The following is a 12,926-nucleotide window of genomic DNA, read 5'->3' as shown; positions in this document are numbered from 1 at the left end:
TATAGGTTCCGGGATCCTTGCGGGTATTAGCTGAGTTGCTATTGCGATAGGAGTCATAATTTTGGGCTGCTTGAATTGTCCAAAACCAGGAATATATGTACCTATAGGGGCCAAATGAGATGTTGCTGAGAGGGCAGGTCATGGGAATAATAGCGGTGTCGTAGTAATTACTTCAACCTCCTCGTCATCCTCCATATCCTCTTCCTCTTCGTTCGTCTCACTAGTATCATTGGATGATGTCTCCTGCTGATCGCTATTTGTATTCCTGTGTTCCGAGCCTGCGTCTGACTTCTGCCTGAGTTGCTTCTACCCTACTGTGGCCTTCTGCTCGCGTGGTGTGTCTAAATGCTTCCACTACTGGCTCACTTGGAGCGAGTGGGCCAGGCTTGACCTCTAACCTGTCAAGGGGGATCATCGGTGTCATAGCATCGGGGAACAATTCAATGGCACAATGGGGCATATAAAATGTCTTGTGCTACAACGTCATGAATTCGTTCTACAAGTACTGTTGCCTAATCGTACACCTTCCCATTCATAATTCCATTCATCATCGCTACCTACAAAAAGTAAAATCTAACGCGCTGTTGGATCTTGTGAGCCTGCTCTTAACCAAGTCCATCAAGCAGTGCCACTCTCCCTCCTGAATGTTGGATTTTTTCAATTCTTTGCCTTTAGAAGTGTCCGTCAATGCTTCTTTTTTGTGATTGAGATAGTTTGCCGTACACCATGTTTATCAGGCATGTCGTTGCCTCTCGACTCAATTCCCTAGGTTAGTTATCAATCTTCCTAACTCCTTGTGCACGATTGGGTATGCCAAATACCCTAGTGAAGTCTGCTACCTTGAAGGAAATTACCAAGTCCTACCCTAGGTAGGAAAATGAGCTGGTTTTGGAAAACCTTCAAAGTGTCTATCATAGTGCGCAAAATGCTCTCGTACTCTTCAATGTTGAAGACTAGCATTCGGATTGCCCATTCTACCTGTGCCTGTCTTATGCTATTGTTTACCCTGTGATTATCGGGGGTATCTTGCCACCATTTCCTTCACTCCAACCCATTCAGACCTTCAAAAGGTATGATCTGAGGTGTGAGATGCACTGTTGCAGCCACCTAAGCTTGCTTTTTGCCCTTCTTTTTGCTCATGCTTGTGCCTCCTGCAATGCGGACACTTGAGGGCAATGGCTTCACATTCTTATTCATCCTCTTATTGGTAGTTGAATCCTCTTCCAACTTCTTCTTCCAGGCTCCCTTCCCAGCCGGCCCAATAACTAGCTTTTCTTTTTTCTTTTTGTTTGCAAGAAAATGGTTAAGTTTTTTTTGCTTTAGAATAGCTCCTCCGTACAACTCCTTTATTCAATACTTCTCCTTCCCAGCAAGTTCGTACGGTACAATTCAATGGTGTAATAGCTCATATTTTTATTCTTATCTATATATATATTTATTATTATTATTTATCTATGTATTATTATTAAATTTTCACATTCTATCTGAATCATTCGTCTAGGTGTCATTATCTCCCTTGGCTTCATTCCTTTGATGATACATTTTTAACTTTGAACCATTCATTGGGTCGGTCACTTCCTTCCTGTCTAACGTCCACAGCTTCATCGCTCTGTTATCACCAACTTTATAGATCTTATATGGTCCGACCCACTTCACCTTGAAGTTACTGGGATTGATTTCATTACGCCCATTATATTTCAATACTAGTTGTGGCCTAGTTGGAATTTGTTTAGTTTCAAATGCTTGCTACGCCAGACTTTGCACCTAAGTTGTGAAATTTCCGTAGCTCATTGTGCCTGTAGTCTTGGTTCGTTGAGCTTATTCAAGTTGTACAACCTCTCCCTCAGACTCTCCATGTCCCCTAACTTGTTCTCAAATGCTATCCATAAGCTTGATATCATGAACTTTGCTAGTACCACGACCTCCTAACCATACATTAACTGGAATGGGGTGTGTCCCTTGGTGACCTTGTAGGAGGTACGGTAAGCCCATAATGCCGATGACAACTTCTCTTCCCAATCTTCACCTTACACACTGTATGATTTATAAATCACTGAAACCAAGATTTTGTTTGTTGATCTTGCCTATCCATTTGCTCTCGGGTAGTACGGGCTCGAAAAGGAATAATAGATTTTAAATTCTATCTTAAGTAGTCTGATGACATAGTTGACAAAGTGTCCTTTGCGGCCTCTTGTCAGCTGAATTGGTATGTTGTACCTTGTAATGATTTGTTCATAGATGAATTTTGCTGTACTCAGTGCAGAGTTGTCTGGTAAGTCCCGTGTCTCTACCCACTTTGTGAGGTATTCCGTTGCTACGACAATGTATCGACATCTACAAGCTCTGCTTACCTTGAGTGGTCTGACAAAGTCCAGTCCCCACCACTCGAAAAGTTCTTGCATTGTGAAGGGTTCAGGGGCATAAAATCTCTCTTTAGTGGCTTCTTGATTCTTTGACATGTGTCACATCCAACAATCCACTCTCTGATGTTGTTGTGCACTATAGGCCAACATAGCCCTACGAGAAGTATCTTGCGCACAATTGTGTCTAGCCCCATATGTCCGCTTGCTATCCCTTCGTGTGCCTTTTTTAATACTCTAGGTATTTCTTCTTCAAGAACGCATCACCGTAAGATTTGGTTAGGTCCCATCTTGTATAGTAGCCCGTTGATCAATTGAAGTGTTCAACTTCTTAGTATGAGTTTCCTTCTCTCGTTTGGTTGCATTTCTCTAGGGAACTAACCCGTTGAAAGATACTCTTCGATACTTGCGTACCAAGATGGAAGTATGGTGATCTGGAACAATTGTGTGTCTAGAAAGTCATCATTGACTCCCTCAGGTAGTTCCATTGACTTGATTCTAGAGAGGTGATTTGCGCTCACATGACTTTTCCTAGGACGTACTACAATCTTAAACTTGAATTCCTATAAGAGAAGTAACCATCTACTTATCCATCCCTAGATGATTCTTTTATTCACCAAGTATAGCAAAGCCTGATGGTCTATGTAGAACAAGAATGAGGTTTCTAGTAAGTAGTGCCTGAACTTCTGCGCAACATACACCATTCTGAGAGCTTCCCTCTCGGTTGTGTTGTAGTTCTTTTCTGCTTTCAACAAGAGTCTACTTGCAAAGTACACCGGTTGGTCTAATCCTTGATCAACATGTATGTGGAACTCCTTGTCCTAGTTTGGGTAAGCCAAAATAGGTGCCGTGACTAGTTTTGTTTTCAACTCTTGGAAGGCTTCATCCTTTTCCGCTTCCCACTTGTAGGGTTCCCCCTTGCAAGTTAGCCTGTTGAAAGGGTAAGACACCTTGGCAAATTTTTTAGTGAACATCCTATAGTATCCGATGTGTCCCAGGAATGATTTTACTTTGGTCACGTTTGTTGACGGTGGCATTTCCAATATCACTTGGACTTTGTTTGGGTCCGTCTTCAAGCTTGCCTTACACATGATGTCTTCCAACAATTTTCCTTGAGGCACCATGAATTTGTACTTCTTAAGGTTTAGTGCTAGTCGTGCGCTTCTATGTCTCTCCATAAACTCCTTGAGTGTAGTCAGGTGTTTGTCCTCCGCATTGAAAACTGACCAATTGTCCAAGAAAGCCTTGAAGTTACCGACATCTTGTCAAATATGTGCAGGATGATCTTTTGAAAATGTTGCCAAGGTGTTGCACAGATCAAACGACATCCTATTGTAGGTGTAAACTCCATCTTCCACTACAAAGGTTGTTTTCAGCTTGTCCTCCTCGGCAATGAATATCTAATTGTAGCCAGAGAATCCATCCATAAACGAGTATATTTCATGTCCAACAACTTCCTCCAAAACGCTATTAGTGAATGGTCCTTAATTGTTACTGCATTCAAATAGAAAAAATCCACGCATATTCTTATTTGGGTGGTATCTTCTTTAGTACACCCACTCACTTGTCTATACTCGAAAGATAATGCTTGCATTGAGCATTTGGTTAATCTCGTCCTTGACCCATGCAACATAGTTTTCATTCATCAGGTACGATTGCTTCCGTATGGGTACCGCTCCTTGTATTAGTGGGATCCAGTGGACACATAATTTTGGTGGCACTCCTTTTAGGTCTTTGTATGTCTATGCAAAAGCATTGTTGTACTCCATGAATATTTTGAATACTGTGGTTTTCAGTACATGATTTCGGTCGTCTCCTAAGTTCACAGTCTTCAATGTAGGTTCTTAATATTAATGGGTTTCTCATCATTGAATGTGTGCGCGGGTGTTTCATCTATAGGTGCGTCTCCTTCCTTGAATTCTCTGTATTCTGTCAAGAATTCATTCTTTTCATTTTCCTTATTTTCTTCTTCCACCCCTAACATGTGACAACTTGGGAAGAGTTCATAGTCCTCCATTTGCCAATGGAGTAGGCCATTCAATGAGTCCAAGTCGTCATCGTCAAATCCTCCTAGTTTTAGGATTCCTTCTTGATTGGGTTCCATCCTTTTCTTTCCTTCATCATGTCCCTCGCCTTCAGAGTCTGATGAGGATGCCACGTCTTTTCTCACCATCTGGGTGTGTAGGTCAATTATGAACCTGTAACCCCCTCTTTCCATCAAAAGAGAGTTCCTTTTCTAGTCATGTTTCACCTTTGCCTGTACTCAACCCTTTCTGAGGATGGTGTTGTAACCTTTCCTTTTCAAAAGAATGATCACAAAGTCGAGTAGGAAGGGTTGTGTCGCAATTGTTACAGTTTGCGTCATTAAAGTCCCGAGGGGTTTGATTCCGTTTTGGTTAGCACTAAGCAGTTGGAATGTAGGCAGCCATAGAGTTGATTGTCCTAACTTCTTCCACATTTTCGTAGGTAATACATTTACACCTGAACCTCCGTCTACAATGGTGTCCGTTAGGATGGTTCCAAGTATACCCATCTCCACTACCACAGGGTGTCTTCCTGTGTTCATTCCGAGTAGCATTGGGTCTGTTGCGGCAGCTTCACTTCCGCCATGGGTGTTCTTCCTTGGCTCATCCACCGCCTTTGGGGATGGTGTCATGTTTAAAATTGCTATCCGTAACTGAGGCATTGCAAGAAGGTCATTTAATTTGCATTACCTGCCGCAGAATGTTTTGTTCTGCCTAGTTCCTCCTTGAGGTACTTGTAGTGTCTTTCTTTTATGTTCTTTCGACCAACATCTCCTTTTATATTTTTGCTCTTTCTTGTTGGATCCTTTTCTTCTCCTCTTTGGGACTTGGGTATGTTGCTTTTTTTGCTTGTGCATGAGTGACTTCTAATATATCTTTCTCACATCTTTCTATAGTCAATAGGTTCACCTTGGACTTGGGGCATTTCGAGTCATCGTAGTCTCCAAGACCACACCGTCTACACAATTATTGTGGTGCTCTCTTAATGGTAAAATTTTTGGCGAAGTGGCCTCGTAGGTTGCATGCACGACGTTGTATCATTGGTCGTTCGGTTGGATCGTATTGTATTTGGCTACGACTCCCATTATTATTGTTGTTATTGTTGTTGCCTCCTCTTTCGTGTCAGTTGTTGCTTCGATACCCTCTTGAAGTTGCCACGTCATTGTTTGTATTTGTTCCTGTAGCTCTCGAGGTGAGCACTTCTTGCGTTAGTAGCACTTGCTTGTGACCTTTTGTTTTCATATTGAACGTGCATTCTTTGGTTGAATGTCCGACAATCTGGCAGATATCGCAAAATTGGTTCTTGGGGCAAGAGCCCTTTGTGTGGCCTTCCTCCTTATAGTCTGTACACCGTAGTTCCCCTTCTCTGTTTTGGCTAGGGTTTTTCTTCATATTTTAAAATTCTTTCATCATATGTAGCGTATCTTTTTGTAATGCCCAAACCTTTTTATTTGATTCTTCATCGCTACTTTCGGAGGATGAGTCTTCCAACTCCAAAGATTTGTCTTTCTTCTTTTTCCTGGTTTTGTGTTCACTCTCTAAGTCCATTGCCAGGTTATATGCATCAATTATGATGCCAGAGGTACTATTTTCATCTTTTTTCCGTAGTGTTATTTGTAGCCCTTGACAAACCATCTTTTCTGCAACCTGTCGGCTAGTGGGCTTTCCATCTTTCCCACCATCTCCTTTAGTCTCCTTGCGTATCTGTGGATTGTCTCATACTTCCCTTGCTTTGTATTGTAGAACTCCGCTACGATCTCATTGTCATCCCTTAGTAGTTGGAATTCTGTTGTAAATTCTTTCTTAAGTTTCGTCCATGTGGCTAGCTTCTTCCGGTCGATGTCTGCAAACTAGTCGATTGCTATGCCTCTTAGGGTAATTGGAAATTGACAGATATAGTCATCTTCGTTTGTTACGCCATTCACAATCCATATCGTTTCACATGTTTTACAGTGTCAAACTGGGTCGACCATCCCGTTGCCAGTAAATTTAGGCAGTTTCTCCTTCGGCCCTTCCATCGTTAGCTTCGGTTTTGTTTCGCTTGACTTCTATGCTTGTTGTGCACTTGCATTGTTTTACATACCCGCATTGTTCTGCACAACCGCGTTACTCTGTGCTGGTGTGATGAGTCCTTCTAACAACCGAGTTGTTCAATTATCGTATTGCATCCGTTCATATAGTGTGTTCGGGACGAAGAGTTCACCCCATGCTTGTGCTGCTTTGGCACCTTGAGCCGTGTTGGTTCCTTCTCTTCCGTCCGGATTCTTCACCCTTATATAAATCCGAGAATTCTTCCCTTGATTCTTCGATCAACCTTAGCCTATGAAACTCTTCCCTTGTCTCTTCTATCAAGTCCTCTTGTGGATGGTTAGGCAAATGCAATCCGTCGATTAGTACTCCCATGGTATCGTAGTCACCTTCAGTGACACCCCCTCGGTACCCGTCGGCAAGCTGTTGAAGTTTATACCTTCGTTTTGCTTGTTGTATGTGAATTAGTGCTTCATGTTCTGTGTGTTCACCATCATTTTCTGTTCTTTTATTTCGATCCTTATTAAGTAAATTCGGCATCAATCTTAAAAACACGTCTTTGGTACTAGGTTCGATAGGAAATGCTATCAAATGTTTACCATACAAGGTGAATTGATAGTTATTGCATTCAGAGACTAGACTATGACACAAAACAAGACAATACTTTATTAATATAAGCAGAGTATACAATCACGAGTACAATACTGATCCATAGTTCAATCAGACGATATACATATATATCTCAAAGGGGTGACTCAACTGTCACGCAGCCTTTTGGATACTAACTAATCCCGTCAGCTGTGTTATTGTAAGATCGTCACCTTCCAATAACTTCTACAAATACAAGTGATAATCAATTGGAAGTCATCACTTCCTCCTGATGTACATAGGGGGTAGGTCCATTAAAATCTTACCGTCACACAATGGACTTTCGAACTCCCTCTGAATATCAATCGTGTGAGCTCCTCATCCAAAGTTGCCTTTGAAGAAGTGTCAGAGTCCCTTTGAATCTGATATCAATCTCCCTTTTCGTGCAAGAACATTCTTAGAGGAAAAGATCAAGGCAAATAGCTCTTATAGCGCAGAAGAATGTTAACATTAATTGGTATGTTAGTAATTTAACTCATGCTTATTACCAACAAGAGCATAACTCTTTATTTTATATTTTCAATAATAAAAAGTTTCATAATATATATATATATATATATATATATATATATATATTCTATTATAATCCAATATTTATGAAATGATATTATAAATAAGCCATACTTGTTTCATTGGTGCCTGATGCCTCTATCACCTTATAATTGTAGGTCTATGTACATTTCTTATATTAACCCACGTGCTATTCAATTTATGACTAACTTAATTTGTATGGGATATCACACCCAGTCTCTTAATTATTTACAATTGACGATTTGTCCTTGTTCTATACTATAGTATTGGTACCACTTTCTTCCTTCTTTTGTTTTGACCAGTGATTTATTGAGAACTTGTGTTATTTTAATCATGGGTTTGACCCGTTCCCTTACTCCCAAATGTTGCCCATTTTACACCCTTCATATAATTGGATGGGCCCGTTGCTGAGTTGTCCATTACTATCTTCTTTTGGTCGTACCTCTCAATATGCAACACCTTGTTGGACATCTATATTGGTGATGAACACTTAATTGGTGATGAATCACGTGCTTGATCCTTTACCTTAATGGAAACCTCTGTTGAGCTTTGTCTGATGTACCCACTCTTATTCGGATCACATTCTCATGGTAGTCAAGTCAAATAAACTGGGCAGACCTCCTTATATAATGGTGTAAAAACCCCAACAGTTTATAACTTCATCAAACACAAAATTCTTTTATAATTTAGTTGTTTGACATTTCCTCAAACACTTTGCAAGCAAGCTCTGATACCATTGTAAAATCCCCAACCGGTTATAACTTCATCAAACACCAAGTTCTCTTATAATTCAGTTGTTTGACATTTCGTCAAACACTTCATAAGCAATTATTATTAAATTCAGACTGTGAACTTGATAATGATCTCACGATGGGTGTCCAGCTACACCATCAATTGCAGCCTCCAAATGATGTTAATCTTAGGCAGCCAGGCGCTCAAATAACAGTTGCAAAATGTTGACCAATCACTGGAAATCTGAACGCCAACATGGAAGGTAGTTGCCACCTCCAATTGCAATGCAAAATTAGGTCCAATAGCTAACTCACGGCCTTGGAATTCTGATATATTAAGGCCACAAGATTGATAGACAAGTAACACCTCTAAAGGCTTCAGCAACTAGTCGTTCAATGCAGATTTAGCATACTGTAAATGCCAGATCAGAATTGTGCCCTGTAAGAGAGCCCCAATTGTCAAGTTCAAGCCTGACAGAGTCTCATGAAGGCCTCCAGCTATGCTTGCTGCCCACCAATACCCAAACACTGCCTTCGTAGATGACAAACGATAGCCTTAAATGCCATACAAGCTCTCAAATAGAAAAACACTGAGTGTCTAGAAATGCATAGCACTGCCTGTAGACTCCTCACAATAAATTCAAATCAAACTCTTGCAACTTGTAGGCGGTTATGTAATTAAATCTCCCACAATTGATGTCTTCCAACCACGGGTCATACAGTAGGAAGACTCCAACAATCTTTAGCTTCACAATTTTCAGAATTTAATCCACTACAACTCCCAACAAGAAGACTTCTTCCAAAGCAACAAAATCCAAGAAATGGAAGATTAATAAATCTCAGAAATCTAATTCACAATACCTTAGCTGTGAATTACCACTTTTCAAAATTACTAAGTCAATCTCCCAAACACATAATGGTGGACAGGAGATGTGACCAGTGAAACCACTATACTTCAGCAGTGATTTCAAACCTTAGAAACTTAGAGACCCTTATACTTCAGCAAGGGCTCACAATTTGGACTTAGGGAAAAGCCACAAAGGCACAAAAAGCAAATATATATTCAAGCCTGCTTTTCCCAATGAAATGAGCTCTCATTTATAAGCTCTCGTTGACAGAAGTTTCCATAAAACTCCACTTTAGAAATCGTCGAAGTTTCCCAAAAGAACTCAACACTAGAATCTTTCCAACTTGTGTTTTAGAAATATTACTTAAAGTCATTAGTATAATAATATAAACATTATCATAATAAAGCAACTCAATGAATAATAAATAAATGAGAGTTCATGCAATTATTAGCTTGATCAACTGCAGGTGACGACCACTTCCAAGCCACCCACTGCACTGCCAAGAATAACAACTACTAAAAATAGACTTACTAAAAATAGTAAATCCATAACTGAGACCCCCAAAATGCCCTGTCAACTCACAAGGTTCGCTATGATGAGCTAACTCTATCAACCGCACAGACTGGCCAAAAAAGGGGACATTACAATTGGTCACCCTCTTGATTATTTTATGTTACTTCTATTATTCTTTCTCATGCGGGGTGTTTTAACTCACATATAGTTCTTGTTGTGCCGAGATGGCTTTGACATATATTTCTCCAACTTCGTTATTTTGATCACCTTGCTGGAGTGTTGGTGGACTGTATTCAACGTGTCATACTTGACTGTGAAGTGTTGGACCAACAAGGAGCATTGTCGACCAGTGCAAAATTACTAAAGACTAGTTATAATTGATGTGATCGTTGTTTAAGAGATGATCATTGTCTCTTGTTCCAAACACTTTGTCATGTTTACCATAGTCTTCCAGTGTAAGGGTAATGGAAAGGAAAAGTGGCTTGAAGCCTATAGATTGCACTACAATCCCCGTAAAAACACTTTTAATAGAACTTTTGTTATAGATCCACTGCTCTGCGCTAGTTCAAGACAACCAATTCCAAATCCCCTGACTTTGTTTCTATTTGCAACACCACTTATTGATCTCTGTTTAGAAAGCACTATTCTTTTGAAACTAATTGCACCCAAGACTAATATCACATGTGAAAAATACAAAATTACAATCAACTTCATTTCCCACCATATCCTTGTTTCATAGTATGCATTTTCAATGTGGCTCTGATACCATGTTGAGGTCTTTAGGACTACTGCAAATGTGCTAGGCAATGCCATGTTAGGTATGTGTTTTCCAAAGCAACAGTCTCTTCCATTTATATGGAGAATCAACCAAAAAAAGACATGACTTCATTTTTTATTTGCAAGACCACTTATTGGTCTCTATTTAGAAAGTACTCGTCTTTTGAAACTAATTGCACCCAAGACTAAGATCACACTTGAAAATTACAAAATTACAATCAACTTCATTTCCCAGTAGATCCTTGTTTCATAGTATGCATTTTCAACTTGGCTTTGATACCATGTTGAGGTTTTCAGGACTGCTGTGAATGTGCTAAGCAATGCCATGTTAGGTATGTGTTTTCCAAAGCAACTATCTCTTCCATTTATATGGAGAATCAACCAAGAAAAGACATGTCCCTTCATGAGACATGTCTATTTATTATCACAAAATTAACAAGACAACTATAACTGTAATGATTAATTAATTATTACAATATTCCATATAATATTTGCCATAAATTATATATATATCTCATATATAAGTTAATTTATCCAACTGAATTATAACATTAACACTCCCTCTTAACTAACTTACTAGATTCTCTCCTTGACCTAGTAGTTCTTGGTTCAATTCTCTCAAAAGTCTGCTCCTTGTCAGATTCTATCAAAAGTCTGCCAAAGAGAACGAATTTTGTTGGGAATTCTCTCAAAGGAATGCTGGCAGAATTCAAACGACTTTTGAGCGACTTTGGATTCTAGCCTGGTTTCTTGGCTTCATTCATTCTGATCAAAAGCTGCTGTCTTTGAATCATTTGAGTATGACAATTAATGTGTGAAGCTTACAATATGACACAATCACAACATTGGCCTTAAACGGACCTATAACACTACTTTTTGTGATTCTAATTTGCAACAGCAGAATAATGATGATTTGCTTGATGGTTTTTCATGATATTTGATCATGATGGCTGATTATTAATGTTGACATTATTGTTTTCAAACTGAAACATTGATATGGTGGTGTATTTTGCTATGTTGCTTTAAAATGAGCATAGTGGTGTATGAACTTATTTGCTATATATATATATTCTTGTACAGACGAACCAAAAATGAATCCGAACCCAACCCAAAATAAATTGAACAAATTTTGAACCCAAATCTCAAAGGAATCCGTACTTGAATCCGAGCCGACAACTTAGCCTCTTAATGAAGAAGGATAAAACACAAATATTACACAATTGATAATATTCGAAATGACAAAATTTAAGGATATCTTTGATCACAAGATATTCACCATTTTGATATGACATTTGATATCATGAGTATTGGCCTTTAGAATATTAACATATGATATTTACCAAATACTTCAAGTATTGGCCTATAGAATATCAACATATGATATTTACCAAATACTCTGAGTATTGGCCTGTAGAATATCAACATATGATATTCACATAGTTGTGCATGACCAGCATATTTCCCATTGTAGACTGCATATTAAGTAGGAATAAAGATCTCTAAGTTGTTGATTTACAAATACATATCTAGGTAGGACTGAAGATTTTGAAGTTGTTGATTTACAAATAGGAATTGCTTGTTCAAAACTCAAACCTCCCCTCTCCTTATTGTGTAAGTACCTCTCCATTTGATGGACCTACAAAAGATAGTGTGCATTCATTCCACTTATTGCAAAATGTGTAAAGTACTACCATTCATAGAAGGCAGAGTAGCTATAACTTTGAATTAAATATGATGAGTTTTAACTATATGTTTGGGATTAATGCTATGCTTCAGGCTACTTCACTATTTATCAATGCAAAGAATTCATATTTCTAATTTCTTAAATGATGTTGTGGGATTATAGCTTTATTATTATTCCTTAACTTGATTATTAAAGATATCGAATTATTCCGATGGGAAGTTATCCACGAATGACTGATAGTAAAAACAATATCTATGAACTGTAAGAGTTTATTTCTTTTACCTTTTATATTGCATTATTTTGAAATGTTCAAGATGCGAGACATGCATTACAATATTCTTTTTCATAATAGATTGTATTTAGTAGACATAAAAGAAAATCTTGTTAGTAGCTTGAATGTTATTTTCTTGAAGACAAGCTTGTTGGTTGTGTGCCAAGTAATGTTTGTGTTTGTGTTGGATATCTACATCAAGATGGATTAATGACATGCAAAGGTTGCTCTTAAGTAGTTTTTACTCATTATTTACATAAGTTGAACAACTCAAATAACATGAAAGTTATATGTGATTTTTGATGTTTATTCCATAAGGCGAGAGGTGGTAAAAAATTGATAATAGCATCTACAAAATTGATTTAGTTTAGATATCATGATTTCGGGTTATCCCTTTTGTTTCCGGATTCGCCGCAAGTCCGGTGAGTCATTCAAGTCAGCGAGTCGAGTCATGCTCAACGAGTGAGATTGATTTTGACTCACACTCGGCCGTGTGAGACATCTAATTCAT

At 38.7% G+C, this 12,926-nt stretch overlaps 1 protein-coding gene across 1 annotated transcript in view; it reads left to right on the top strand.

Moving 5' to 3' along the window:
- Positions 1-12,926, top strand: part of ATG6 (AUTOPHAGY 6) — a 186,564-nt gene that overhangs the window by 124,135 nt on the left and 49,503 nt on the right. Inside the window, exon 8 of the mRNA XM_089807349.1 lies at positions 12,340-12,405. Within this exon, the coding sequence (XP_089663475.1) occupies positions 12,340-12,405 (66 nt within the window). The remainder of the gene's footprint in view (positions 1-12,339; positions 12,406-12,926) is intronic.

The sequence above is a fragment of the Cupressus sempervirens genome, chromosome 10 (assembly GCF_028749045.1).
Source record: "Cupressus sempervirens isolate cs-2001-9-10 chromosome 10, ASM2874904v1, whole genome shotgun sequence".
In the NCBI taxonomy this organism is placed as follows: Eukaryota; Viridiplantae; Streptophyta; class Pinopsida; order Cupressales; family Cupressaceae; genus Cupressus; species Cupressus sempervirens.
The sequence above is the reverse complement of the archived record's forward strand: the minus strand, read 5'-3'. Positions and strand labels throughout refer to the sequence as shown.